General features: G+C 60.8%; 4 protein-coding genes across 7 annotated transcripts; 1 reads left to right on the forward strand and 3 right to left on the reverse strand.

The window, feature by feature from the left end:
* Nucleotides 1-473: 473 nt before the first annotated feature.
* Nucleotides 474-3,824, reverse strand: CATSPERZ (catsper channel auxiliary subunit zeta). Its single transcript, XM_004437816.3, has 5 exons — nt 3,673-3,824; nt 3,106-3,460; nt 1,933-2,012; nt 1,683-1,749; nt 474-914 (listed from the first exon to the last, which is right to left on the reverse strand). The coding sequence occupies exons 1-5, from the start codon at nt 3,691-3,693 to the stop codon at nt 805-807; spliced, it is 633 nt and encodes a 210-aa protein (XP_004437873.2). The 5' UTR covers nt 3,694-3,824; the 3' UTR covers nt 474-804.
* KCNK4 (potassium two pore domain channel subfamily K member 4) lies at nt 3,819-9,973 on the reverse strand. Its single transcript, XM_004437551.3, has 6 exons — nt 9,568-9,973; nt 6,515-6,638; nt 6,227-6,387; nt 5,859-6,045; nt 5,235-5,374; nt 3,819-4,793 (listed from the first exon to the last, which is right to left on the reverse strand). Exons 1-6 carry the CDS (start codon nt 9,754-9,756, stop codon nt 4,398-4,400), a joined length of 1,197 nt encoding a protein of 398 aa, XP_004437608.1. The 5' UTR covers nt 9,757-9,973; the 3' UTR covers nt 3,819-4,397.
* Nucleotides 9,974-13,039: 3,066 nt separating this feature from the next.
* GPR137 (G protein-coupled receptor 137) lies at nt 13,040-16,992 on the reverse strand. 3 transcript variants are annotated; one of them, XM_087422727.1, is made up of 8 exons: nt 16,887-16,992; nt 15,406-15,777; nt 15,273-15,322; nt 14,351-14,576; nt 14,092-14,241; nt 13,838-13,966; nt 13,611-13,729; nt 13,040-13,327 (listed from the first exon to the last, which is right to left on the reverse strand). In XM_087422727.1, exons 2-8 carry the CDS (start codon nt 15,760-15,762, stop codon nt 13,168-13,170), a joined length of 1,191 nt encoding a protein of 396 aa, XP_087278853.1. In that variant the 5' UTR covers nt 15,763-15,777; nt 16,887-16,992; the 3' UTR covers nt 13,040-13,167. The 3 variants fall into 3 exon arrangements, with proteins under 3 accessions (XP_087278853.1, XP_087278852.1, XP_004437606.1); XM_087422726.1 differs by lacking the exon at nt 16,887-16,992 and adding an exon at nt 15,902-16,743; XM_004437549.3 differs by lacking the exon at nt 16,887-16,992 and having other exon boundaries at nt 15,406-16,743.
* A 554-nt stretch (nt 16,993-17,546) lies between these two features.
* Nucleotides 17,547-26,761, forward strand: BAD (BCL2 associated agonist of cell death). Of its 2 annotated transcripts, XM_004437548.3 has the most exons (4): nt 17,547-17,638; nt 17,921-18,115; nt 25,271-25,464; nt 26,158-26,751. In XM_004437548.3, exons 2-4 carry the CDS (start codon nt 17,929-17,931, stop codon nt 26,281-26,283), a joined length of 507 nt encoding a protein of 168 aa, XP_004437605.2. In that variant the 5' UTR covers nt 17,547-17,638; nt 17,921-17,928; the 3' UTR covers nt 26,284-26,751. The 2 variants fall into 2 exon arrangements, with proteins under 2 accessions (XP_004437605.2, XP_087278857.1); XM_087422731.1 differs by lacking the exons at nt 17,547-17,638; nt 17,921-18,115 and adding an exon at nt 19,512-19,676 and having other exon boundaries at nt 26,158-26,761.
* The last annotated feature ends 227 nt before the right edge of the window (nt 26,762-26,988 follow it).

A 26,988-nucleotide genomic window follows, 5' to 3' on the forward strand; every position in this document is an offset into this window, starting at 1 on the left:
GGGGGCGGGGCCTGGCGCCCAATGCTAATCCGACAAGTGGGGTGGGCAGCGCCTGCGTGCGCGGGCGGGGCGGGGCGGGGCGGAGCCGGCGAGGCCCGCGGACAGGCCCTCTCGAAGGTCCCGCCCCGCCGCCGCCGAGCCACTTGCGTACGCGCCGCCGAGGGGGCGTGGCCAGAGAGTCGCGGACAGGCTCCAGGAGGGGGTGGGGCCAGGAGCGCTCTTACGTAACGGAGGAGGCGGGGCGCACTGTGCGCGAGAGGAGTGGGCGAGGTCGCTCAGTGGCCGCCGCTGCAGGACGGGAAGACGATATGCATATGTAAATGAGGGGCGGGGCGAGCGGCCAGACTAGTGTATCTGCATATGCATGAGGGGCGGGGCCTAGCGTGCCCTAGCTTGAGAGGAGTCGCTGCCCCTTTCTCTTTCCCCGCTTCCCCAAGATAACACCATTGGGGCACTTGAGCCGCAGACCCAATATCCCCACAAAGCTGCTGAATCCGGGGTGGGAGAAGCAGACCTAAAACATGCAAGAAGTCCTGGAATTCGAGTCCCGGGAAGGCAGAACCGAAACGGCCCGGACGGAGAACGCTCAAGGTCACTGCGGTGACCGAGTGAAGGTCACGCGGAAAGGCGGGGCCACGTGCGTCCGCCTCACGCGGGCAGCCACGCACTGACTCGCTGACCATGCACAGACTCTTTTATTCTCTAGGGCTCAAATTCCACGTGGACAGGGTCGGGCTTGGGTCTGGGGACGGGACAGGGACCGGGGCTGGAGTCGGGCCGTCACTCGAGCCCGAAGCGGTGCTCTCAGTGCACCGAGACGTGCAGCCTCTTGTTCCGGCGCCTCTTGAGCCCCTCGATGTGTCGCTGCAGCTGCTTGGTCAGGAAGTGGTCCCGGCCAATCCCGGACCGGTAGCCTGGAGGACAGAGCTCGGTTCAGGGCAGCCAGCACGGGCATGGCCTCCCCAGCAGCGGGTGCTTCATGTGGGATTCAAGGAACCGCGCGTGATTTGGGGTAGCAGGGGCGCTTGGCGCTCGGGTCTGTGTTAGTTTGGGGAACTTTGGATCGCCAAGGTGCTGGGCCCTGCCGGTTTTGTTTATTTCAAATGGTCAGGTGATAGATCTGTGCTCCAAACAGATGGGAGATGCAGAGCAGGATGTGGTGTTGAGATGGAGGATGGACGGGGGCATGGTTAGAGACGATGTTGCAGGCCTGAATTAGGCCAGTGGTAGCAGGCAGCTTTGCCGACACCTCCTGGACCACCCACTCTAAGCCATTACTCAGGCCCCCTCCCCCTTCATATCATAAGCAGGGCAAACCAGGGGAAGTTTACCCAAATAATCCACTGTCCAAAGGCTCCTCACAGCACCCAGGGAGGGGACTAAGGCCACACAAAGGCTGTCATCCCCATTGGGCAGGTGGAGGAACAGCCTTAGAAAAGCCACATCAGCTAGAGAGAGGCTGCAGTAAGGCTGGTGCCCAGGCCCCCGATGGCCACCCCATGCTCTCGGCACTGGGTCTCCCTGTGCCGGGTCCCTAACTCTTTACTTTTTGTGGCATTTCTGGAAACTGTGAGTGGTAAGGGAATCTGACAAGGCAAACACATCCTGAAACCCCACCCCTAGGGTCCCATGCCCTGCGCAATCCCCCAGGGTCTGGTGTGGGAGCTGCGGGAAGGGCTCACTCTGGAGGGCTTTGGTGAGGATTTCCAGAGCTTCATTCTCCATGAGTTCTGTCAGGGGCAGCGGCAGCTGGAGAGGCAGCAAGAAGCTCAGATGTCCAAGGGACCCCAGCTCTGCCCACCGCTGAAGCGCCCACCTTCTCCCTCCTGCTCCTCCACCCTATAAACCACCCCCACCCCTTCACCCCTGCAACTCCCAGCTTGCCCATCCCCCACCCCACTGAAATCCCCAGTCTCCCTGGGTGCCTCCAACCCTGCTCTGCTGCTCCACCCAGTAGGCTCGGTGGTGTGTGTGCTTTGAGAAATTGAGTGATGACATTGAGGAAGACCTTTCTGGAAGAAGAGAAAAGAGAGATCAGTCATCTGCAGACAGCTGGGTCTTCCCTGGAGCAGAGGAGATCCCCAGGCATGTGGTGGGGAGCGTGGCCTTCAGAGACCAGCCCCAGGTGCCACCTTAGTGGGAGACAGTATGCGACAGTGGTTTAAAACCCTGGGCTTGGGGCCGGCTCCATGGCTTAGCGGTTAAGTGCGAGCGCTCCGCTGCTGGCGGCCCCGGTTCGGATCCCGGGCACGCACCAACACACCGCTTCTCTGGCCATGCTGAGGCCGCGTCCCACATGCAGCAACTAGAAGGCTGTGCAACTATGACATACAACTATCTACTGGGGCTTTGGGGGAAAAAAATAAATAAATAAAAATTTAAAAAAATAAAAATAAACAAAAAATAAAATCCTGGGCTTTATTATCCCACCCACCAAGGTTCCAGTTCTGACTGTCCCTCTGTGCGAGGCTTAGAGCCAGTGACTGACACTTTCCAACCCTCAAGCTCTTCATCTGAAAAATGGAGTCATAAGAATGGCCCCTTATGGAGGTTGTGAAGTGTAAAGGTGATTATACGAGGGAAGCCCAGTGCCTGGCACACAGCAAGGACTCCATAAATGGCAATTATTATATTGTTATCGGTTCCAATTCCTTGATGAAGTGCTGGGGGGAGTGGGGGGCACAATTTTGAAACAGTGCCCAGCACGAAGTAGGTACTTAAAAATTGTAACCAGTGACTGAATGAATGAAAGACAGGCACCTTCTCAACCAGCACAAATCCACAGACAAGGAATTAACTCCCTCCTCTCAACTATGCCGGTGATTCCATTAAAAGCCCGGGTCCTACCGCCCTGCCTGTGCGCATTTTCGCGCGTCTCCGGTACCCGGCGTGCCATAGCCATAGACCGTTGTATGACGCCTGCCCGGTAGGGGGCGCTCCAAGAATGGTTGATTTAAAGCGTTCAAGATCAGCGCTGGCGCCCCTCCCAGGAAATCCTAGAAAATTGGATCCTACAGCTTCCTCCCATTTTACAGCAACAGAAATCGAGGCCCTGGCCAGCCCCCTGCCCTGAGGGCGCCCACAGCCCAGTGAGGCCACACTGACCGGTCTCGGTCCTGGCATCGTCGTCCCCCTCCTCTAAATGGCTTCCCAGGGAGCTGCCGCCGTGCAGCTGCAGCTCCAGCAAGGAGTGCCCGTCCAGTTCCTCTTGCCTGAAGCTGTCTTTGTCCTCTCCGTCCTCTGAGTCTTCCCAGCCGATGTCCGAGTGGCGGCCAGCCTTCTGGTTGTACCAGCGGCGGGTGTTGCCGCCCACGCTGCTGGCCTCAGAGTCGTCGCAGACACTGGACAGCGCCACATTCACCTTCGGCTGCGACAGCGTGGCCGTGGTCCACAGCTTCCGGATGTCGCTGTGCGGGCTCGACTTGCTTGAGCCCTGGCGGCCCGAAGACTTGGCCAATGCCTGTGGGCCACATACAACGAGGGAGGCCGAGGGTCGCGGGGAGTTGGGGGGGTTGGATCCTGAGCCCTGCCGGGGCCGGGACTCCATGGGCATGGGGATTGTTGGGGGCTGCCGGGAGCCAAGGCTGAGTGGGAGGATAGCCAGGGACCCAGGTTGGACCTAGGGTGAGTCTCGGGGCTGACAGGGCAAGGGGGCCCGCGAAGAGTTCTTACTTTGAAAGGCTTTTCCTCCATGGTTCTGCCGCAACGGTCCCAGTCACCACAGGCCTCGGGGCGAGGAGGAAGGGGGTCACGATCCAGGAAGGGGGAGGGGCAGGGTCCCGTCTGGAATGACGATGGGGGGTCTCGCGCAAGGAAGGTTCAAGCTACAGCCCCCCACACTAGAGGCCATTCTCTCCCCCATCCCTCCAGCCCCCTAATAGCTGAGCTGAGGTTGGAGACGCACAGCCCATCTTGGCACATTCCCATGCTGGACCATACCAGGTGGCCTCTAGACAGAGACGCCGGCCTGAGCACAGCCCAGAGGGCTGCGCCTTGACCGACGGGGGTGCAGGAGGGGGGCCTCGGCTTGGGGGTCACGGGAGGCCTGACTTGCCCCGGAGGCGGCCCAACGCAAGCACTCCCACACCCACGCGTCCCGGAGCCGGCACGCCCGCAGCGGTGCAGACTGTTTTCGTTTATTGATGCAGGCTTTGAGGCACAGTCGTGAGGTGGTGTGAGGGACCGGCCCGGCCAGGACAGCGAGACAGAAAGCCTTGGGGGTCTGGAAATGGATGAAGTGAGGAGAGGGCCAGAGCGGGGGCGGCAGACAAGCAATCCGTAGCCTCCTCCCCAGGCTTAGGTCCGCTCGAGAGGGCTCTTTGGTGAAGAAAAGCAGAGCATGCCGGGGAGAGAGCAAGAACGGAGCCCTTTGAGAGGCCCGGCCGGGGGTCCTGCCCCTAATCGGACACGCCTTTGTCCCGGGGGCGTCCGGGGCCCCGGGGCCGCACAGGCTTCCTCGGGGGGTTGGGGGGGCGGCGGCGACCCCGTGGCGCGCGGGGCAGCGCGCAGCCGCGCTCGCTCTGCGTGTCCGAGGACTCGTCGATGAAGGCGAGGTTCTCACTGGGGTAATCCAGCGCCGAGGCCGTCGGCGGGGTGGGCGGGGAGGGCGGCTCGGCCTTCTCGGGGGGCGCAGGGGATGGGGGCCTGCCGGCGGGCTGCGCTGGACACGGCAGTGGAGGCAGCAGTGGCCGCTCCTTCTCCGGCGGCGGTGGGGCCGCGGGGCTGGCTCGCTGGGTCACCCGCGCCGTCACCGTGCCGGTCCAGCTGGCGGCCTGCGCCGTGAGGCCGCCCATCTGCGCGGGGAGGAAAGGCAGTCCTCGACTGGGGGTCTCGACCGCCTCGGGTCGCACTCCCCACCTTCGCCAATCAGGCATCACCCCTCTTTTCCGCCTGGTCCTCCTGCCTCAGCCCGCCCGAGGAGGGACGGGCTCATCACCCAGCGGCATGCTCTCCCCTCCTCCATCGCACCGAAGCGCCTTCTTCTCCTTTTCTAGAAAGCCCCAGTTTTATTTCGGCTCTCCCTCCGGCGCCCCAGAGACTTTTGCGCCTCCATCCCGCTCCTGGGACGGGTGCGACGAGTAGGGTGACAAAATACACGTCGCCCAGTTAAATGCGAATTTCAGATAAACAGCGTTTATGCCTGGAGGAACCCACGCTCTGGAAGGGAGGCAGGCTGATCAACCAGCTGCCAGGGTCTGGCGCGCCAGCCCCGGTGACGGCCCAGGAGCGCCTACCTCTGCCCGGGTGCGACGGGACACTACTCGCAGCCAGTTCCCGATGGTGGTGAGCACTGAGGCAAAGTAGGCCAGGCCCAGCAGGATCCAGAACCACACCAGCGGCTGGTAGGCTGCAGAGTTCTGGTTGGGGCTGGCTCCTGGGACACCATCAGGGAGGACAGAAAGAAGTTGAGTATGGGGCAAGCGTTGAGCCTGTGAGCAGCTAGTTCACTGCCCCTCTTCCCAGATCATTGAGAGGATCCGCCCTCCTGGAGGCAACCGCTAGGTGCCAGAGTGTGTGAAAGCATGCAAGAAGATGAGTGTGCATGACTTGAAGGTGTGCAAGATAAGAACATGCAAGTGGGGTTGCTCATGTGCAAGAACGTGAGCAAGTGTGAGGGGTGCACTTAATATATGTGGGAGCACACATGAGGGCGCAGCCATGCAAGAATGTAAGCATGCATGAGGTGTTGCATCCGTGCAAAAATCTGAGGGTGCATTCCGTGAGTGGATGTAGGGGTTGGAGCAATCACGTGTGAGCGCACAAATGCCACGTGGAATTTGGAGGGAAAAGCAAGAGCGCAGAGCCCCTGGCAGGAAGAAAGTGGGTAAGGAAGTGCAGCACGAGAAAGGTGGCCTCACCGGCCACATAGTCCCCGAAGCCCACTGTGGTGAGCGTCACCACGACAAAGTAGATGGCCTCCAGCTTGCTCCAGCCCTCCACATAGCAGAACACGAACGTGGGCGTGAGGACAAAGAGCAGGCAGCCGACCAGCAGGAAGAGCACCGCCGAGAGCACTCGCACCAGCTCCGGCGGCACGTGCCACTTCTGCAGGGAAGGGCAGTAGGCAGGACCGAGGAGTCGCCCAAACCTCCACTCTCACCCCCCACTCCCCCTCCTCCAGCAGCCTGAGCACGAGGCTCCTGCGATCTCAGGGCCGCGCTCGCTTGCCGGCGGGCGTGTACGGAGGGGTATCCCAAGCCCAAGGCAGGGGCGCAGAGCAGCTCACCAGGAAGATGGCTTCGATGTGACCGATGCCGTGGCGCAGGGAGGAGCCCAGCCGGTCCCCAACCCCTGCCAGCAGGATCCCGAACAGCGGGATCCCCACCAGGGCATAAAAGATGCAGAAGAGGCGCCCGGCATCTGTGCGCAGGGCCGCGTTGCCGTAGCCTGGGCAGAGGGGCCATGCAGGAGGTCTAGGGGCAGCCTGACGCCCCCCACCTTCCCCCGTGCCTTCCCCCATGAGAAAGCCCAGCCGCCCCTTGCCCCCCTCCACATGCCCAGTCCCCTCCCCCACCGATGGTGGTGATGATGGTGCCTGAGAAAAAGAAGGCGCTGCCCAGGTCCCAGGCTGAGTGGTTGCCGTTACTGGTTGAGTTGGTGTCAGGGTTCGCACCCCCTCCCAGGGCATCAGCCACTTCCTGCAGGAGAAGGCGCAGAAGGAGGAACCTCAGTCCTTCCCTCCTGTCCTGGCCAAACCCCTGGCCCTCCAGTCTCCAGGGTGCTTCCCTCCCTACCCCTCCCAGCTCTCCCCTTCTCTCTGGTCTCCCTGCAGGCAGGCCCTTAGAGCAGATGTTGCAGATTGGGTGGCCCAATTTTGTTTGACCTCCACATTGTTTTAGAAACTTGTGAGTTACTGGATCCCCTAATTTCACAGATTTGCAGTTTTACAGTGGTCAGGGGCACAGACTCTGGGTCCAGATTGCCCGGGTTCAAATCTTGGTGTTCTGTGACCTTGGGCAACTTAGCTCCATGCCTCAGTTTCTGCATCTATCAAATGGGGCTGATGATAACAGCACCGACCTCAGAGTTGTTGGGAAGAAGTAAAGCTCTTACAGCCAAGTCAGCGCTGTGCGTTTGTTAGATTACTCCCCACCTAGCAATCACGTCCCGTGATTTCTAGCTTTCCACAGAACCCACCACTCCCACTGCCCCTGTGAAAGCTGAGTTTGAGTCCCTTGCCTTAGAAAATCTGATGGAAGTTGGGGACCCTCCCTCCAGGAAGATTTATACACCATCACATTTTGCATCCAATTTAGGAGGTTCATGGACACACAAACCCCTGCCCGCCGCACTGAAGTCCAAGCCAAACCCTGTGCCACATAGTAGGTGCTCAATAAATGTGATTAAATTAATGAAATGGCCATGTGTCTGCCTCTCTTGCTAGCCTGCAGGTCTCGGGGGCAGAGTCTGTGTTTTGAGAGTACCTGCCCGGAGTGACAGGGGTCAGGGCATAAAGAGGAGGAGGTGCAGAGGGGCCCTTCCCCCAGGAGCACAGAGTCAAGGCACAAAAGCAGTGGGTGAGAGGGAGGTCATAAATCACCTCCTCTCTCTCTGACTGCAGCCCTCGTTAGCAAGATCCATTCCAAATTAACCTTCCTAAAACGATTGCTCAAAATCCTCTGTAGCTCCCTGCTGTCTGCAGAACAGACTCCAAACTCCGCAGCCCAGCGTTGAAGCCCTTTTCCAATCTGGTCCCAACCTCCCTTTCCCCAGTCTTCTGGGATGCCCATTTGGGAATCCCAGTGACAGTGACCTCATCCCCAGATTTTCTGAGCGGATCCCATTTCCTGTAATGATCCTTTTTTAATAAAGCCAAAAAGTGAAATGTATGATTAAAAGTGATTTTATTTTGCAAGACGTTTCCAACAAATTCACTACTTAGGGGAAAAAAAATCCTTTGTCATCCTGTGTGTTCTAATTTTTGCTTCAAATGACTAGGCATCTGCGAAATCTGAGTTTTGCAAAACACGGAGCTTTCCAGCTTCCACGCCTTTGCTCATGCTGTTCCTCTGCCTGCAACTCTCTTGCAACCCAATCATACATCGTTAATTTCTACCCGTCTCACCTGCCTCACTTCAATTACCAGCTCCTCCCAAAGGCCCCTGGCGTCTACCTCATTGCCCCCAGCACCTAGCCCAGGGCCCAACCCAAAATAGATGTTTAACCAAGAAGGAAATAAGGAAAGCTTTTTCCTGCTGCATCCTACAGTGATCTGTCTCTCCATTGATCTGTCCCCTCGCCTACATGTGACATCTTCCAGGATAGAGCCTGTATCTGTTCTATCCTCATATCAATTTCCTGCCTATGCTATGGTGTATAGCATAGCACGCAGCACACAGTAGGTGCCTAATTGCTGCATGACTAATTGTGGAAGAGAGATAAAGCAGCTGTCGCCCACCGTTCTAGGTTCCGCACCTCCTTTTCTTCTTTTTTATCCAAGAAAAAAGCAATTCCATTGTGAAGATAAAATAGGTCAGATTCCCTCCCTCCCTCTGCCCTGTGGTCTGGCCAGACACACTCTCCTGCCCAGGCCTCTCTGGGCCTTGCTGGGCATTCTGGAAGTGTCAGAGGCATTGTCAAGCCGCCTGTGTCCTGGCCCCACCCCACCCTCCTCTCTGCTCTGGGTCCTGTCCCCTTGGGAGTCAGCTTGGACACTGAGACCTCCATGCCCATGGCTCGTCCCTCCAAAAGAACAGGCAGAAAAGAGGGGTACTCTTCAACAAAGTAATAAACATTAATTTATTAAAGTTGAACCTTGGTTTTTTTATGACAGTGACTCTGAAATCCGAGAGGGCAACAGAGGTGCTTGCCTGACAGTACCCCAGAAGGCTGAAGCCTAGCACTTTCTTTAGTCCCCGGACCAAAGCCAACCCCATCCCTGATTTGCCCTCCCTCTAGCCTCCACATCATAAGCATGTGTTCTGGGGGGAAGGGGTGCTTAACTTGGCATCCATGGTGGCATGGACGGGCTTTAGGGGATCGTGGAACCCTCCAGAATCATCTGTACATGTTTAGATGCGCACTTTCCCGGGAGGTGGGGGAGTGTTCACAGTGTTCTTGGGCTTCTCTAAGGCAGCTGTGACTTCAAAGAAGTATAAGAACAGGAGTAGGGTTGCCAGATTTACCAACTAAAAATATTGCATGGGACATATTTATGTTGAAAAAGTATTCGTTGTTTAGCTGAAATTCACATTTAACTGGGCGTCCTGGATTCTATCTGGCAGTCCGAAACCCACGAGTTAGACGTGTGAAAATGTAACATATCTCATGTGCTACAGCCATTTATTCATTCCCTCCTTCATGCATCCCTTTGTTTAACCACCATCACACACAGAGACAGTCCAGGAGCGCAGTCCAATGCCAGGCTCAACAGGAACATAAATGTCCCCATGGCCGCCATATTGAAAACACAGACCTGGCTCCCAGCCTCTGCCCTGCACCCCAAGCCGCACCCTGCCCTCAGGGGTGCCGGGCTGGAAGCAGCATCCCAGCACACGGCCCCAGTGGCATGCAGCTAGTGCCAGGGGTCATAGGTGACTGCAAAGGGGCTGTCACCCACCCACACACCTTGATGAAGAGCCCCAGGTCCTGGTCGCTGACACATGGATGGGCCCTCAGGAACTTCTCTCGGACCTCCCCCAGCTCCCTCTGGGCCTGCTGCTCGTGGGGCTGCTCCAGGGCCTGGAACACCAGGGCACCGGACACCAAGTAGAGCAGGACCAGCGCCAGCAGGGCCAGTAGCGTGGTGCTGCGCATGGCGCGCCCAGGAGCCCGGCCGGTTCCACTGGCCGCCTGGGGAGGCCGGGCAGGGGGCTCCTGGGGAGCTGCGGTCACTGCGGGCAGAACCAGGGATGCGGGGATCAACCACCTGGCCTGACACCCCTACACCCTCCTTCTCCAATCCCTACACACCCACAGGTCTTTGGAACCCCCAGCCCTGCTGCCCACAGGTGTTTTCTTCTCACATCCCTCCGGTTGGACACTTGGTACCAGGACACACCCAGTCTTCCCCCTCCCCCCTTTCGTCCTCCCCCTTACCTCCACTGCCCGGCCCTCAGCCCCTGTGCGGGGACTCCAGGGTGTGAGAAGAGAAGAGGGCACCGGGAAGGGAAGGAATGAGAGTGGAAGGGAGAAAGAGACACTGAGCCTGCTGAGGGAGAGGCAGGGCGAGGGAGAAGAAGCCAGGGGCCTGGAAGGGGCGTGGGGAACCCGCCTTCCAGGAGGAGGCTGAGGGGGCGCGGAGGCGCGCGAAGGGGAAGTGGGCGGAGAGGCCAGACCGTGCAGGGTGGGGTTGGGGATGGCGGGTGCCGGCTCGTCCGCGGCGGTTGCGGCAGCATCTTCGCGGCTTCTCCCTCCTCTCCTGCCTCTCCCTGTTCCGCTGCTGGCCCCGCTGGGCCGAGTGGGGAGCCTCCAGGGTCCCCCAGCACCCCGCTGGGCTTTCGAGGAACCCAGGGGAGGTCCCGATTGCTGCGCAGGGGCGAGGCAGGGCGGGGGGAAGGAAGGGCGCTGGGTTCCGAGAAGGAGCAAGGCGGGGGCGACAAGGGCTGGACCAGTGCAGCACCCCGGGACGTCTGTCAGTCCCCGGGACAGCGGGCGGCGGTGCCCACGCGCACACACGCGGGCACAAAGACCCGCGCGCCCGTGCTCCACCCTGCGGTTCCAGCCGGCTGCCCCGGCTGCACGCGCACGCTCCACCTGCACACTCCCCAGACTCAGGGGCACACCGGACCCCCAGGGGCGTGCGCGCCGGGCCGAGACACCCCAGAGGTCCACGCACACGTGTGCACACACTCGCGTACACACACACCCAGACCGCGGAGCCACCGCGCAGCGCCCGCCGCCCAGACGCACTGCACAGCCGCCGCTCGCTCCCACCGCCTCCCCGCGTCTTCACGCCGACGCCTCGGAGCGTGACGGGCGGCAGGACGCGCGGCCGCATCACTCCCGGAGGCGCCCACGCGCGGGAGGGGGCTGCCCCGCCCGGCCGATCGCCCCCTGCGCGCCCCTGCCCGGGAGTCCTGCCGGCGCCCCCGCGCCCGTCCCGGACTCGGGCCCCGCGCGCCCCCCCTCTCCGCCCGCACTCACTGTCGGCTCCGCTGCGGCTGCGGCTGCGGCTGCGGCCCGGGCTTCCGAGCGGCCTCGCCGGTGCCGGCTGGGCCGCGGAGGCGGCAGCGGCGGCAGGGGCGGAGCGGGCGCCCGCCGGGGCTGGGACCCCCCCCCCCGCCGCCAGAAGCCCCCCTCCTCCGGCGTTTAACCCTTCCAGCGCCGCGCCTCCCTCGGTGCCGCGCCCTCGCCGCCGGCGCCGCCCCCGCCCCCAGCCTCCTACCTGCGGCCGCCCAGCCCCCCAGTCCCGGCCGGTCCCGGGAGGTGAGTGGCAGAGGAGCCCGAGAGGGGTCGCTGCAGGGTCGGGCCGGGAGTCTCAGACTGGAGCACTGGTACTGCCCCGCCGGCCAGCCAGTGTGGCCAGCGGTATGGCCCCGGCCTGGACATCAGCCGGCTCACCTCCCCGGACAGGCGCCGGGCGAATCTCTCAGCATCTCCCAGGCCCACTGCTGGATCGAAAGGGCCCTCAGCTTCCCGCCCCTGGGGACAGCCTGGACCTTCGGCTCAGCACTTATGAGGGAGGAGACCCCGTGGGACAAAGGGGTAGAGGATCCCTTGAGGCAACCTGGAATTGGCCGATGTGGGGTTGGGACCCAGCTCTGGGAAGTCATGCTGGGGCACCTCCTGCCCCTGCTCCTGTCTCCCCATCCTTGGTCTTCACGTCCATGCCCATCCCAGCATGGAGCTGGTGCCAGCACTCCCTCCCCCAGTGCCTGAAGAGCAGGGCCCTGGCCAGTCCTGAACTCACTCCTCTGCCCTTACCCACTTTACAACCCCATCTCTCCAAAGACCCTCCTCTTGGCTGGGCTCCTCAGCCCTAGGTGGGTGGTTTTGAGCTGGGCTCTAAGGCCGACCACCCCCCAAGCAGGGAGCCTAGACAGGTTACCAGTCTCTCTGGAGCCCGCTTACAGAAAAGGCATGATTAATTGTCACCTCAGGGTGTGGTTCTAAGCATTAAAGAGGTTGGTATTTGTAAATGCTCAAAACAGAGCCTGGCACCCACAATAAAGGGCCCCACAATGTTAGCAATTTTCCTTTCCAGCTGATTCTTAGTCTCAGATGCCCTCTCTAGAAGCTCTGAAGGCCTGGTGTCCAGGATAGTTCCAAGTGAAGGGTTTCAAGACAGGCTCCGTGCTAGGCCCCAGGCGCTCCGAGGAGCTGGGACAGCCAGGTATGTGGGCAGGAGACAGACCCTCTGATCAAGGACTCCCAGCCACCGGACAGATCTGCCAGGGCTATGTCAGAAGGTGGTGACTGTGCTATTAGGGGCCTCCAGGACCACCAGACTGTGTGGTGGCAGCCCCCCCATCTGACCCAATCCACACCTGGTAGGGAAATGGGGGCTGCTCAGCCCCCGGCCAGCTCCTCATCCACAGGCCCTGGACCAGACCCTGGCCCGGAAGGCCAGGCTGGACATGAAGACAGGAAAACAGGGTCTCCAGAAATCCCAATCCACGGGGGGTGGGATGCGTAATAGCCACATAACCACAGGGCCACGGTACCCAAAAGGGGGGGACACGGTTCCCTGACCTGGAGATGGAAGGCTTCCTAAAGGAGGTGACATTTGGAGCAGGTCTTGAGGAAAGAGTAGCAATTGTTCAACCAGGGAGGGACTGGAGTGGGCGCAGGGCTCTTCCTTCCCCTGAGAAGGCAGGCTCCTCCCTCTCCCTGCCCAGCAGCCCCCTTCAAGGGCCGGTGTCTGATCAGCCTTCAGCTAAACAGGTGACGAAGGAACACACAGCGGACAACTGACAGACAGTGAACGGACGCGGGGCACAGACAGTGTTTATTGAGTGGCAGGTGCAGGAGAGGTCGCTGGCTCCAGTGTAGAAGCGGAGGCAGCAGGTCATGCCAGGGCGCTGTGGGCATCTGGCAACCAGGGCCATGTCCCCCATCATAGGGGACGGCATAAGCTCACTACAACAAGAGTAGCAAGGAGCCGGCCAGGGGAAGAGGCAGCCACAGCCCCCAGGATCCTGGGCAAGAAGCGGCAGGTGAACTTGGCACAGGGGCCTGGGGTAGGAGGACTGGGGTCTGGGTGTTCTGGGGGGAAACAGAAGGGGATCACGTCTGTGGGGTGGAGTAGAGACTGTGGTGGTGGCCGCCTGGTCCCAGCACCTGGGAGAAGAGCAGAGGAGTGGTCCGCGTCTGGCTGCCCCCGCACCAGCCTGGCTCCCGCCCGATGGCGCCGTACCAGCTGCCGGAGCCTAGGCTGCCTGACATGCTGCAGGCAGAGAAACACCGTCAGTCCCAGGGCAGTGACCAGGGCCACATTCACAAGAGCTGGGGGAGGGAGAGAGCCTTAGAACAGAGACCAGTGACCGAGACCTCCAGGATGCAAACTGCATCTCGGGGCGAGAGATGGAGACCTCATCTAGTACAGATGGGAATCAAAGAGCATGGCGGGCCAGGCAGGTGGATGGGTGGCAAGACCCAGGACTAGGTCCCCATAGCTTGATGGAGCAAGCCAGGAGCCCAGGGGTCTGAGGCAGGGCCAGGGCTCCTACCTGGTGCTCTCGCCCCGGCTGTGCTCCCAGGAGCAGCCCTCGTCCTCGCAGTGCCCAGCCCGGTCGAAGAAGTAGGAACGGGAGCCAAAGACCTGCCCGTTGAGGATGCGGCTGGTGCTCTGGGGAGGAAGCCGCCATTGATGCTTTCTCCTGCCCTCACTGGCCTCCCACAAACCCCTTAGACCCCAGCCCAGGATTCCATGTCCACCCCTCTCCACGGCCCTCACCAGGTCCTGCGGGGGCCGGTGTACCCGGAAGAAGCCCACCAGCAGTGTGGTAGGCAGCAGCTCCCACACAAAGAGGATGAGGCCAAACACCAGGTAGCCCTTGTTCCCCAGGTCATTCACCAGGTCCGCCTGTGGGAAGGCAGGGGCTTGTGTCAGTCCGCAGTCGTGCTATGGGGCACCCAGATAGGGCCCAGGCTAGCTGGGGACCAGGAGCCACAGCTACTAAGGAGGCGGCAGACGTGCCGAATGCCCACCTGGTCGGAGACGTTGTACCAGTCGTAATCAAAGGCATCCAGCCGGCTCCGGGGGGCCAAGGCCAGGGCCGCCAGGTTGTAGCAGGCCCGGCTGGCATAGAGCAGGACCATGGCGCCACCCATCGCGGCCGCCTGGCACACACTGGTCCCCTGGCACAGATGACAACAGGGAGGGGAGGCTCTAGCTTCCTCTCTACCCTGAAGACCACTGCCCAAAGACCCCCAAAGGATACCCAGGCATCAGGGCTTGTGGCCCTACCTTGGCCTCCAGGTAGATGCTGGTGGAGGGGGCCCGCCGGGCGACAAGGCAGAGGCAGGCGGCCAGAGAGAGCGCGCAGATGACAAAGAGGGAGTCGCTCACCAGGACTCGCACCAGCAGGAGGGCCCAGGGCTGTGCCCGGCGCCGGCGGGACAGCACAGCACACAGCACATTCACCAGCAGAAAGAGCAGCGAGGCCCCCACGAAGGCCCCTCGGACGGCCAGCCTGCGGCCCACAGCACAGTCAGCCCCAGCCCTGGGCGCTCAATCACCCCACCTCCCGCAGAAGACCCTGGTCAGTCAGAACCAATCCAGACCAATCCAGTCCGAAGCCTGCCCCTCCAGTTTTAGATGGGGAAACTGAGACCCAAAGAGATCAGATGGTGACCGACAGCTGTGGTCGAGTGGAGAGAGCACCGGACTGAGAGTCAGAAATCTGGGTTTCAGCCCTGGCTCTGCTCTCTGCCAGGTCTACGACCTTGAACATGCTGCTTTACCTTGCAGGCCCTCAGTTTCTACATCTCTCAAATGGCGACAGTAAAAGCCTCAGGGGTAAGTTGTAAAAATTAAAGATGTTTGTGAAAGCTCGTCATAAACTGGAAGACGTTATACAAATGACAGGATATTGCCACGCAAGGTCACCCAGAAGTGCAGTCTGGCTTGGGCTGAAGCCTCCCACTCTTCCTCTATCATGGGTGACACTGGTACCCTCTCCCCTCACTCACGACTGTTTCTATTATAATTTCTCTTGACCTGTGCCATGCCTCTGCTCAGCCATCCACCCCAGGAGCCCTACTTTTCCAAGCTTTTTCACAAACATTCCTGGGGTGGTCCTTGCCTCAGCCCTGCAAGGGAGGAAGGAATGGACACCGGGCTGCTCCCTGGCCTGGGGGCTGAGCCCACCAGTGTCCCGAGTACTCACAAGCCTCGGCTCATCTCTGGCCGACGCTTCGCCTTGGCCTTGAACACCACCTGGGAGCAGAGACGCCCATCATTCCTTTGGGCCTCTGGGGCTTGCCCCACCACCACCCACCCCCACCCGGGACCACAGTTACCTGGGCAAAGTAGAGGTTCATGAGGGTCAGCGTGAAGAACTGCAGGCAGACAGGGCAGCAGTAGAGAAGCCAGAAGGGGAGAGGCCCCAGGCGGTTGGCACGGGGGGTGTCTCGGAAGTAGAAGGAGAAGAGGGTGGTACGCAAGGCAGCCCAAAGCAGACAGAGTGCCAGGAACACCGTCTGGTAGCTGAGACGCTTGTGCCCATAGAGCAGCACCAGCCAGAGCTGGGCATAGACGGAGAAGAAGAGAAGGGCGTACAGCGTGGTGTAGGCCGCGGTCAGCCCCAGGGTCACGGCGGGCGGCAGGGCAGGCACCAGCCCAGCAGCAGGCACCGGGCCAGATAGGTTACTCTCCATGTCAGGGAGGGAGGCCTGAATCCCGGAGACAGAGATGGAGGGGCGGGCAGGGGGCCAGGGAAATAAATACGGAGGGGTGGGAGCTGCAGGGTGCAGAGATGGAGATGGGGCGCTCGCGAGGAAAGAAGTTGCGGCTCACCAGGCCCTTCCCCCTCCACAGAGGGGCCCTCGCCCTTGCAGCGGGGCACGGGCAGCCTGGAGCCTGCGCCCCTCACTCGGGGCGTAGAAGGGCAGTCTCTCCTCTCCAGGGTAGAGGAGGTGGGTGGGGGGTGTCTCCCCTGCACCACCCCAGAGCCGGGGTAGGGGACTGCAGAGGCTGAAGGAGAGGGGTCCCTGGACTTGGTCGCTCGAGTCCTCCCGGCAGGAGGGGGAGAGCCGGCCGATGCCCGTGGGCTCAGGGCAGCGGCCGCTGCGGGGGGCGTTCAACGCCCGGCTCTCCCCCTCCCCAAACTGGGGAGATCTCTCCCCTCCAATGATCCGGATGGGAAGGGCCTCTGCCTTCCGTCCTCGGGATTCCGGACGCTGCCTCCACCCCACCCCCACTGCGTCCACCCTCCAGCCGCGGGGGCCCCGAGGAGGCGGACGCCGGGTCCTCAGGCCGCCGCTGGGGGAGCCGGCTCCGGTCGCTGGGACCCGGGGCTCCAGCTCCCCGGCTCCCGCTGCTCCGCCCCCTCCTGCGCCTGCGCGGGCGCCGGTCGCTACGCAAATTGCGCAGGGTCTGGCCCGGGCTCCGCAGCCCGGCGCCGCGCCCGGCGCGGAGCCGTTTGAGAATTGGCGCAGCTGCGCCGCCGGCGGACGCCAGGGGTTACGAGAGGCGGCAGGCGGCCGAGACGCTGGGGCCGCGCCGCATCCGGCGGGCGCCTGGGGGGGCCGTGCCCGGGGCCACCGGCCCTTGCTTGTTTGAGGGGCCGCCAGTTCCCATACTTCTCTTCCCCATAGCCAAACCGAGATCGCTCCGCCCGGCTGAGGGCGGCAACGACTTCCCCTCACCCGGTTCCTGAAGGAAACTTCCGCCCACAGCCAAGATGGCCTCCGGGCCCCGCCCCCTGGGCCTCACCCTCTGTCCCCGCTGTCCCCAAGCGGCCCGCCGCCCCACGCCCTGGCCGGCAGCGGCTCCCGCTCACCTGGGCGGCCGCCTGCCAGGCGCGAAGACCCCGCGAGTCCTACGGTCACCCTCCCGGGGGGCCCTGTCCGCTCTCCTGCGCCGGGGCAGCCATCCCGCCAGGCAGGAGACTGCTCGCTTATCTCGAGCGCTCCCGCGATGGCGCGGGGAGTGGTGCCCGATGCGGGCGCTGCGAGGTTTCCACTGTGGGGAGGGGGAGGGCGCGGGACTTCCCGACCCGGCCACCCATCCAGACGGGGCAGTGACAACAGCGACGACAGTTGCAGCCGGCGGCCGAGCTTCAATGACGGCTTTGCAAAGTGCTTTCACACACGGTTTACAATGATCAGTGGCTCCTGAGGGAGGTGTCATTATCCCCATTCTACAGGGGTAGGAACTGAGGCCAGAGGGGCCGAAGGACTTGTCACCAGAAGCTGGTCTCCAGGTTCCCGGTGGGGACCCCAGAGAATCCCTCCTCTGCTCCCACACACGCCCAGGGCACGAGAAAGCCGGGAGCCGAGAGTCCGGAGACGAGGAGTGGACCCAGGCAGGAAGGCGGGCGGCGGAGAGAGGGTCCGGCGGGGGGGGCGGGGCCGGGCCGGGAGCGGCCCCGCCTCCTGGCCCGCCCTAGTGACATTTCGAGAGCTGATTGGGCCGGGTCGGTGACAGTTTCCGTTGCCCAGGCAACTCGGGCTGGGCTCCCTCAGTACTAGAGGGAGGCGGCGGCGGCGGCGGTGGCGGGCTCGGGTCAAGGGCCTCCAGATCGGGCTTGGGGTGAGACCTGGGTGCCGTCACCACGGGCGGGTCAGGCCGGGGCCTGGGTAGGGGCCTGGGGCTGCTCCACCGCTCCAGGGCTCCGAGAGGAGATTTGGGTCCTGGGTGGACAATCTGAGCTTCCTGCCCGGCCCACACTCAGTGGACAGATGGGGGCCTGGGAGGCAGGGCAGACCTGGGGCTCTAAGGTGGGAGAGGGGGTCAGGGGTGCCTACCCTTACCCCCCCACCTCCCCCGCCGGCCACCGTTTGCCCCTAGCCACGCACCATCTTGCCCCTACAGCCCAGAGCATGTTCCAGATCGCAGAGTTTGAGCAGAGTGAGCAAGAAGACTCCAGCCCTGCAGATAGGGGCCTGGGCCCCAGCCCCACGGGGGACCGGCCCTCAGGCCTGGTCAGGCACCAGCGCACGGCCCCAGGCCTCCTGGGGGAAGCCGGTCACCAGCAGGAGCAGTCGGCCAGCAGCAGCCACCATGGAGGTAGGCACCCCCACTTGCCCCCAGCCCAGGACCTCCTGCACCCCAGCCGCATCCACACTCATAGGGTGGCTTTGAGTAAGTCCCTAACCTCTGTGCGCCTCTGTTTCCTCTGCTGTAAAACAGAGCAATTAATCACCACCATTGTAGGGCTGTTGGGATGAATAGCAGGAGTATACAGGAAGCGCTTAATTATAGTGCTGGTGCTTAATGAATGCTCAAAGAATGTAGCTGTTAGGACCAGGACAGAAATCTGAGAGGCAGGCAGGGAGCCAGAAAAGGGAAGTTACTTGCCTAAGGTCACACTTGCTTGGCATTTCCTTTCGTAAGAAGCGGGGCTGGAAGGCTCCATCAGCGCTCTGCCCCAGGCTCCTGCTTTCTCTGGGATGGGCCTTCTAGTCCCCAGGTATGTTCCTTCCCGCCCTGTGGTCACACCCACACCGGGGCTATCCTTGCCTGTTGCCAGGGGCAGGTGACCTCAAGAGGCAGACAGCCCGCCCGCGGTCAGTGGGTTACTGTAGGGGTGGGGAAGCACAGGCCTCCCTCCACGCCCACTGAGGGCGGCCCAGCGCCGAGAGATGGGAGGACGGGCACAGGAGGGCAGTGGCCATTTCTCAGTGGTCCCACCTTCTCAGTGCCCAGCACTGGCCTTGGCACCTGGAACAACCACAGAGATCTGAAAACAAAAATCACATCCCTCGCCTGCTGAAACCTACATGACCCCCTTCATCTTCGGGAGCAAGAAGGCTTACTAAAGCCTCCTCCCCAGCCCTCCGCCACACACCCTGTCAGACGGAACTCCACCGGCTTTAACTTCCAGATCTTTGCACTTGCTGTTTTTCTGCTGAAAAAGCTTTCCACCTCCCACCTGGCTGTTCCTCCCCGTCCTCTGTATCAAGTGCTTAATAGGTGCCACGTAGTCTCCCAGCTTCCAGGGGTACATCAGTGACAGATGAGATAAAAATCCTTGCCCTCGTGGAGCCTACCCTGTCCTGGGGTTGGGGGAGGCAAGCCATAAACAAGAAGAAAATGATAGAGTGCGTTAGAAGATGACACAGCCGGGGGCAGCGCCCCAAACAGTCTTGACTGTCTCCTTTGAATTCGGAGTATGGGGGGGGGGCCCTGGGGGAGTGACTTCAGCTGAGGTGGTCAGGGTTGCCTCGGTAAGAGGCAACCTTCAGCAAAGGCTGGAAGGGATGAGGGGTGAGCCACGCAGGTATCTGTGGGGCGGGAAGGGTGCATGCAAAGGCCCTGGGGGCAGGATTCACCGGTCCAGGCCAGTGAGGGGAGGGGCAGGGAGCTGGAGATGCATGGAGTTAATGGAGGGGGAGGGGCAGACAGGCAAGGCTTTGAAGGCCAAGGTAAGGACTTTGGCTTTCCTTTGAGTGAAAACATGGGAGGGCTTTGAGCAGCTGCAGGGTGATCTGATTTTGGCATCAAGAGAATCCCCAGGGCCCCTGTGTTGAGTCTGCAATGGGCAAAAGCAGCAGTGGGGCCGCGGCCTGCGCCCGAGTCCCTGCGAGGGAGGATGGTGGCTTGTGCCAGGGCGGTGGCATTGCAAGTGGTAAGTAGCTGGACTCGGGGTTTATTCTGAAGGTAGAGCAGGATTTGCTGCCGGACTGGATGTGAGGGTGAGGGAAAGAGGAGTCGAGGATGCTGCGAGGAATCTGGCCTGGACGCCTGGAAGGACAGCTTGCTCCTGAGATGGAACTGAGATATGGGGGGACGATCAGGAGCCCAGCTGGGCCAGGTCAGCTTAGAGGTGCCTTTTGGGCATCCAGGTGGAGATTTCTAGTAGGGATGGGTCCAGGCAGGATTCGTGCACGTGGGAGTTGTTAGTCACCGATGGCCTGTTCTGTGAGGCCCAGGGAGCCAGCGTGGACAGGAGGGGACCTGGACTGAGCCGGGGCCTCCAGCCTTCAGAGGGCAGCAGAAGAGGAGGAGCCGGCCCTGGGGACTGAAAAGGAGGGAGCAGCAGGGTGGGAGGGAAACCCAGAGCATGCAGGGCCCAGGAAGGCGTATGGGGCTCGTAAGGAGTGGGGCTCTGGACCCACGATGCTCCTGGGAGGGCCGCTCACTGGAGGAGGGCTGGGAATGGGGCGCTGGCGTTGACAACTTGGGGCCACCGCAATGGTGGGGAGGCGGCGGAAGGCTGACCTCAGTGGGGAGGGACAATGGGAAGAGAGCTGGAGACAGGAGAGAGCCCACTCTCGGCAGCTGTCCTCCGGTAATGAGGAGCCAAGGGGTGGGCGGCAGCTGAAGGCCCGAGGAGAGGCAAGGAAGTGTTGTGTGTGTTTTTTTTTAAGATAGAAAGGGAAAAGAAAATAACATGTTTATAAGCTGATGGGAGTAATCCAGGAGCGAGGGAAATATGGGATGTTGCAGGAGAGAGGGGAGACTTGCCGGAGAGATGTCCTTGAGTGGGAGACGGGGGTCTGCTGCCCAGCAGAGGGGCAGCTCAGCTAAGAGCAGGGCAGTGGACATGGGCGGTATATACCTCGTGGAAACTAGACGTTTCTCTTGTGGGTGCTTTCAATTTCTCAGTAAAAGGTCACAGGCCAGGAGTGAGAGTGGGGCAAGGGGTGGGGGCTGAGGGGAGAGAGGAGCAGGTTTGAAGTGGTTGCCATCCTGGTGGTGGTGAGCCCGTGGGAGGCCTGGGATGGAGTTATTGATGTGACAGGCCCAGGTCCTGCCCGCGGGAAAGAGGGGGAGGGGAGGGGAGGGGGGCGAGGGCAAGGAAGGAAAGGCTAGGAGGTGGGAGGGACCACTCTGGTCCATGAATGAAGTGAGACAGGAGGGGCGATGGACAGAGTGCTCCTGCACAAACTGCGGGCGCCACCTGGGCAGGGGGGGGCCTGAGGCATGGAGTGGGGGATGGCACACCCAACAAACTAGATTTGGTAGGGGGGAGAGTGATCTGAAGAGCAGTAAGGAGCCCAGGGGACATCTACCCCAGCTCCAGACCCAGCCGTGGGGAGGGCTGCAGGAGAGAAGAAAGCCACTGTTTGAGAGGACCACACAGGATTTCTTAAACTTTTGACTTAGTTTTCAGTGTCTAAAAAGCAAGTGATTTTTCCATAAAAGATCCACAAGTGCCAATGACCTGCCAGAGCCACAGGGCCACTGCCCCCTCCGGATGGGCAGGTTCCCTTCATTCTTCATCTTCCCTGCCACCTGGCCCCTGCTGGATGGACTGTAAGGGTTCCCAGGGCAGGGACTGTGGCCAGGTTGAGCTTGAGCAGGTTAGTTAACTCACCCTGCCTCAGTTTTCTTATCTGTAAAATGGGCATAGAACTAGTCCCACCTCATAGGGTCATAGTGAGGATCTGCTGAGTTAATACAGGAACAGTGCCTGGCACAGGGGAGTCTTTGCGGTTCTTACTATTACTGCGATTGTTGTTGTTATTGTTACTATGCATTGTCCCAGGCTCTGAGCAGTCCTGGGGACTGCCATTGATTCAGTGGGGACAGACACGTGAATAACCAGTGCCCTCCTGATGGCGGACATGTGAAGTATAGGTTAGAACCAGAATGTAAGGGCCTTGCAGGCCATGCCAAGGAGTTTGGGCTTTATCTCATAGGCGATGGGGAGCCATTGAAGGTTTCAGGCAGAGGACAGACAGACACAGTCAGGTTTAGAGCAGCGTTTGGCAAACCACAGCCACAAGCTAAATCCCTCTTCTTTTGTACAGCCCATGAGCTAAGAATGGTTTTGACATTTTTAAATAGTTGACAAAAATCCAAAGAACATTATTTCATAACAAATGAAAATTATATGAAATTCCGATTTTAGTGTCCCTAAATACAATTTTAGTGGAATATAGCAACACACAGTCATTTCTGTCTTGTTTATGGCTTCTTTCAAGTTATGACCACAAAGTTGAGTGACTATGGCAGAGACTTTGCGGCCTGCAGTGGCCAAAATATTTACTGTGTGGCCCTTTACAGAAAACATTCGCCAGCCCCACTTTAGAGTGTTTTCTGATCTCGTCAGCTCTGGGCAAGGTGGAGTATGTCCTTTGCAGGCCAGTAAGGGGCTTTTGTACCCCAAATGGCTTTAGGGTACACGGGGAGTCTGGGCCGAGGCCTGCAGGTGCCGGAAGCTGACAGGCAGCCAGGCCTGCTCGGGGCGGTGGGGCACCACACAGCCGCCATGCTGCTCTGCCTGCAGATGACAAGCAGTGTGAACACCTGCACGTGGTACAGCAGGACCCAAACCTGGCCCTGCCTGACAGCAAAGCATCACTGCCTCGAATTGTCTGGAACACCACCATTTTAATAAAGTGTGCAAGGATGCTCACAGGAGCGTGACCATGGATGTGTCCAGCCCCACCCACTTACCCAGAAGCCCAGTGGGTAGAGAACGTAAAGCTTTGCTAGGGCTTGGGGCGCCTCCAGCCCCTCCCACTCCCCCACCCACCCCAGCCCCAGGCGGCTCTCTGGGAGGGTGGCGTGAGTGGGCAGGCCTGGGCACCCACCTATGCTCACACCCAGACAGGACACGCCCCCTCCCTGCCCCTCCCCAGAGCGGGAGAGGCCACCTGTGCCCTGCCCAGGGACCCGTTGGGGTGAGAGCTGACCGAGGGTGGGTTGGTTCAGGGCGGGCGTGTCTGCCTCCCCCAGGGAGTTCACAGAAAATCCCTCAGGTTTTTTCCAGTAAATAAGACACTTTTAAAAGTTCAGTTTACACAAATGAGTGTCATTTAGACAATGGCTAGCTTGGCATCACTAAATCCATGGCTTTGGTGAAAATCCCCCACCCCATAGGATAGGCTCCTGGTAGAGCTGGCACTCACAGAAGGCCCAGGGGTGCCTTCCCCACCCTGGGCCCCCAAGGTGGCCCATGGTGTTGCTGGGGGGTGCCTGGGGCATGGGAGTTAAGCACACAGGCCCTGGAGCCAGACTGGTGGAGCTCTGCTGCCTGCTAGCTGTGTGACCTTGGGCAAGTTACTTGCCCTCTCTGTGCTTTAGTTTTCTCAGCCTCCTTCACAGGGTGTGATGAGGACGTAATGAATTAATACACGGGAAGCACGTCCAACCTGACACAGGGGGTGCTCTTCTGCCTGTTCTGATTCCTGGGCGATGGGGCAGTGTCCAGACCAAATGCCCACCTGCAAGTCACCCACCTTCCAACTCCTGGGCCTTGCATCTGTCAAGTGCAGTGGTTGTGTGGATTCTTAGAGCTAGAGAAGGAGAATATATAGGTGATAGTTCCTGAGTGCTTAAGTGCCTAGGAAGGGTGTGCCAGCTGTGTGACCTTGGGCAAGTTCCTCACCTCTCAGCGCCTCCGTTTCCTCATCCATAAGACAGGGGAACTTGGCATCTACCTCACTGAGAAGCTGAGAGGCTTCAGGATGTGAAAGGGGCAGAACAGGATGCGCTTTGAAAGGGGCAGAACAGGATGCGCTTCTTGTCTCATTTGTTCTCCTGGTGGTCCCGGGAGATGGGGGCTGCCCCCATTTCATAAAGGAAGACACTGACGCCCCAAGGGGCTGGCGAAAGGGCGCAAGGTCACGAGGCAGGACCGTGGTCAAGGTGGGGCCTGCCTAGCTACTGACCCCTGCTTCACCGCCCTCGCCCCACAGAACCGGAAAGTGCTCTGCAGATGGGCCTGTTCTCATCAGGGGTCTTTCTATTCCCAGCTCCTCCGACCCCCGTCCCCAACCCTGACTCCTGATTTAGCTGCCTGTTCCCCACAGCCGCCTCGTCAAAGGCTTCATAGTGTCCCTGCCTGACCCCAGGCCTGGGCTTCCATGAGCTCAGAACAGCCCGGCACTCTGACCACACGCTCTTAGCCCAGGCCTTTCGCGATCCAGCTCTCTCTTCCCTTCTTGGCTTTCTCAGCCGTGTGTCTGGAGCTGGGACCCCTGGAGACCCTGCAGCCCCTGGAGCTGACCCCCAAGGCTCTGCGGAAGGTCCTCTGGGGGAGGACGAGGAACTGTCATCCCTCGGCTTAAACACCTGGCCTAAATCTTACTTCCTCCAAAAAGCCGTCCCTGATGGCCGTGCCCGCGTGTGCATTTGCTCCGTGCCTGCCTTTCTCTCTATCACTAGCTCTGGGTCTGTGCTCCTGGGAATGGTCTTGGTTGGTCTAGATATAGGGGTGGGCTTGGCGGGAGTGGGGAGACAGCATGCAGTACACAGGTCAGACAAACTCAGAACACAGTGGAGGGGCCTCTGAATAGTGACCCATCATGCACTTCAGCTGACAGCCCTTTCACACTCTTTATTTTATGTGACCTTTACACACTCACTGGTAGTAAGGGCCAGGTTTACCCCCACAGAGGTGAGGGTACGGGCACAGAGAGTCGAAGGATAGTTGGACAAGGGAAGGGGGTAGCCCAATGGTCACCACTGGACTCTGGTCAACAGGCCTCTCGGGACTTCCAGCCGCAGAGTTGCACAGCTGTGCAACTCTTAATCTCTCTGAGCCTCTGTCTTCTCATCAGTAAAATGGAGGTGATGTTAGCATTCACCTCCCAGATGGTTAGGAGGATAATGAGGAAATGCCCAGGGTCTAGCACATACTGAGTGCTCCATAAATACTACCTAAAAAAGTCAACAGACCGTTGCCGCCGTTTTCTTCAAAGCAGGTGCAGGTACTGTGGGGGTGCAGACACCCGGCTGCCAGATTCTTGTTCTCCAGGGACCCACGGTCTCCTGCAGGCCACCAGAGTGAAACAAATGGGCCCCCACAGGTCACCTGCAGAGGGGAGTTCAGCCCTGCCTGGCTGGGGCGGGACACCTCCTCATCCGGGGGGACACTTTCCTCTGCTGGAGAATGGAGACAATGAAAGAGCCAACCCCACGGGGGTGCTGGGAGGCCCCACGGTCTGGCACTAATAACTGTCATTACTATTTCTTATGCCCTTATTTTGTACCAGGCACAAAGGAAGGTCATTTTATACACTAAGGGCCTGACCCATTATTGGGGCTCAATTAAGATTTGTGGGGTTAATGAGAAGTTAATTCGAATCTTCACAAAAGCCCCATGAGCTTCCCTCGATTTACACATGAGGGACGTGGGGCTCCGAGAGGTACCCCGTTATGGGCACACAGACACCAGCGGGCAGCGGAGCTGATGCCGCGGGCTGCGGCAGGGCCGGGGCGCAGGGGAGCTGAGATGCCCGCCGCCCCCACCCCCGACCCCCTCTGCAGGTGCTGGGGCTGTGGAGATCCGGAGTCGCCACAGCTCGTACCGCACAGGGACCGAGGAGGATGAAGGGATGGAAGAGGAGGAGCCCAGCCCCTTCCGGGGCCGCTCGCGCTCGGCGCCCCCCAACCTCTGGGCTGCACTACGCTATGGCCGCGAGCTCCGGAGGATGAGCGACGAGTTCCAGGGCTCCTTCCAGGTGAGCGCCGGCACGGCGCGCATGCCGGGACCTATACTCCTAGGTCACCTCCCACTGGGCTGTCCCTTCGTCCCCTCCCCTCCCAGCGGCTTGTCCCTCCCCGAGTCCCAGGGCATGCCGGGATCTGTAGTTCCAGGAACACTTCCTTCTGACCTGTCCCTTCCCGAGTCCCAGGGCATGCCGGGATCTGTAGTTCCAGGGAACCTACCCTCCGGCCTGTCCCTTCCCGAGACCCAGGGCATGCCGGGATCTGTAGTCCTGACCCCGGCCCAGAAGGCCAAAGCTCCTGGGGTCCCCAAATCCTGGCAGCGCGAGGCATGCTGGTATCTGTGCTCCCGGCCGGCCCCTTTCGGGTACCCGCGTCCTTTGGCCTCAACTTCGGAACCACTTCTCTAATTGTCGAGTTGTGGTCCCATCTTCCAGATGCTCGGTCTTCGGCCCTGGCGCTAACATACAGGGTCCTAGGCGTCCTCTCCCCCGTCCGCGGCGCGGAGTGTCTGGGGCCTAAGCAGTCCCATTCTTAAGGGCCCAAGCAGGCGACCTGCCGTGCTTAGGGAAGTGTCAGGAGTCCCCGCGGGATAGGGCATGCCGTGGTCTTTATCTTCCCGGGATCTCACGTAGAGGTGGGATTCCAGAAGTGGAGGGCCCAAAAGAAGCTCACTTATTTAACCCTTTCCTCCTCCCACCCCGAAGGGACTTCCTCGCCCGAGGAGCGCGGGCATACCGACGCAGATGCAGCAAAGCCCCAGCTGGACGCGCGCCATCCAGTCCTGGTGGGATCGGAACTCGTGGAGAGGAGGCTCCGCCCCCTCCCAATGACCTCCCGCCGCCGCTGGTGGCCATTTTGGGTGTGGGCGGAAGTCTTTTCCGCAGGCCTTATGCAAAAGCGGGTCGAGTTTCGGCAGGAGGCGGTCTGACCCAGAGCGCGATTCCCTTCCGAGTGCGTGAGGACCACGGAGGGTTCGGCCCCATCGGAAGCTTTTCCGCCCTCAGCCGCCGGAAGTAGCCGTGGCCCCGCCCCCGGCGCCGGGCTGCCCCAGGCGCCTGCGCCAAGTTGCGAGCCCGGTTAACCCTGACTTCACCAGAGCCCCTCCCTCCGCGGAGGCGCCGCGGGCCGCCGCTCGCAGAAACGCGCTAATAAAGCCCGCGTCCGTGCCGCCCAGTCTCTGTCGTTGCCGGGGCCTGCGCGGACAGGGCGGCGCTGGCACCGACAGTTTCAAAGGGTGCCCCCGTTTTACACATGGGGGAACTGAGGCTCATTTTGAGTGACTTGACCTGGGACCGAGACCAGGACGGGGGGCGGGGGACGGCGGCGAGCAGAGCCAGGGCGGCCGGGCCCCAGGGACCGCCGGGTCCTTATCTCTAATATGGTAATTGGGAGCCGCAGGCCGGCCGGCCGCCGGAATTCCGCTTTCTGCAAATGGTACTGCCGTCCCCCAGGGAGGGTCATTTGTTCCGATGTGGGTCAGTCCTTTCGAACAGCTACTGTGTGGCCGGCCCGGGGCCAGCGCTGCTCGGGGAACT

Source organism: Ceratotherium simum, chromosome 34 (genome assembly GCF_057802395.1).
Source record: "Ceratotherium simum simum isolate JZ-2026a chromosome 34, ASM5780239v1, whole genome shotgun sequence".
In the NCBI taxonomy this organism is placed as follows: domain Eukaryota; kingdom Metazoa; phylum Chordata; class Mammalia; order Perissodactyla; family Rhinocerotidae; genus Ceratotherium; species Ceratotherium simum.

Bases quoted from the DNA above. Each gene is read 5' to 3' on its own strand.
- CATSPERZ (XM_004437816.3), bottom strand. From the start codon at position 3,693: ATGGAGGAAAAGCCTTTCAAA. The intron at 1,750-1,932 runs GTTGGAGGCACC...CTGCCTCTCCAG, and splicing joins GGGTGGAGCAGCAGAGCAGG to CTGCCGCTGCCCCTGACAGA. The intron at 915-1,682 runs GTGAGCCCTTCC...TCTGTCCTCCAG, and splicing joins CCTCACCAAAGCCCTCCAGA to GCTACCGGTCCGGGATTGGC.
- KCNK4 (XM_004437551.3), bottom strand. From the start codon at position 9,756: ATGCGCAGCACCACGCTACTGGCCCTGCTGGCGCTGGTCCTGCTCTAC. The intron at 6,388-6,514 runs GTGGGGGAGGGG...CCCTCTGCCCAG, and splicing joins CACCATCATCACCACCATCG to GCTACGGCAACGCGGCCCTG. The intron at 6,046-6,226 runs GTGAGCTGCTCT...CCTTCCCTGCAG, and splicing joins ACATCGAAGCCATCTTCCTG to AAGTGGCACGTGCCGCCGGA.
- GPR137 (XM_087422727.1), bottom strand. From the start codon at position 15,762: ATGGAGAGTAACCTATCTGGCCCGGTGCCTGCTGCTGGGCTGGTGCCT. The intron at 15,323-15,405 runs GTAACTGTGGTC...CTCTGCTCCCAG, and splicing joins TGAACCTCTACTTTGCCCAG to GTGGTGTTCAAGGCCAAGGC. The intron at 13,328-13,610 runs GTAGGAGCCCTG...CTCTGCCTGCAG, and splicing joins AGCCGGGGCGAGAGCACCAG to CATGTCAGGCAGCCTAGGCT.
- BAD (XM_004437548.3), top strand. From the start codon at position 17,929: ATGTTCCAGATCGCAGAGTTTGAGCAGAGTGAGCAAGAAGACTCCAGC. The intron at 18,116-25,270 runs GTAGGCACCCCC...CCCCCTCTGCAG, and splicing joins CAGCAGCAGCCACCATGGAG to GTGCTGGGGCTGTGGAGATC. The intron at 25,465-26,157 runs GTGAGCGCCGGC...CCCACCCCGAAG, and splicing joins AGTTCCAGGGCTCCTTCCAG to GGACTTCCTCGCCCGAGGAG.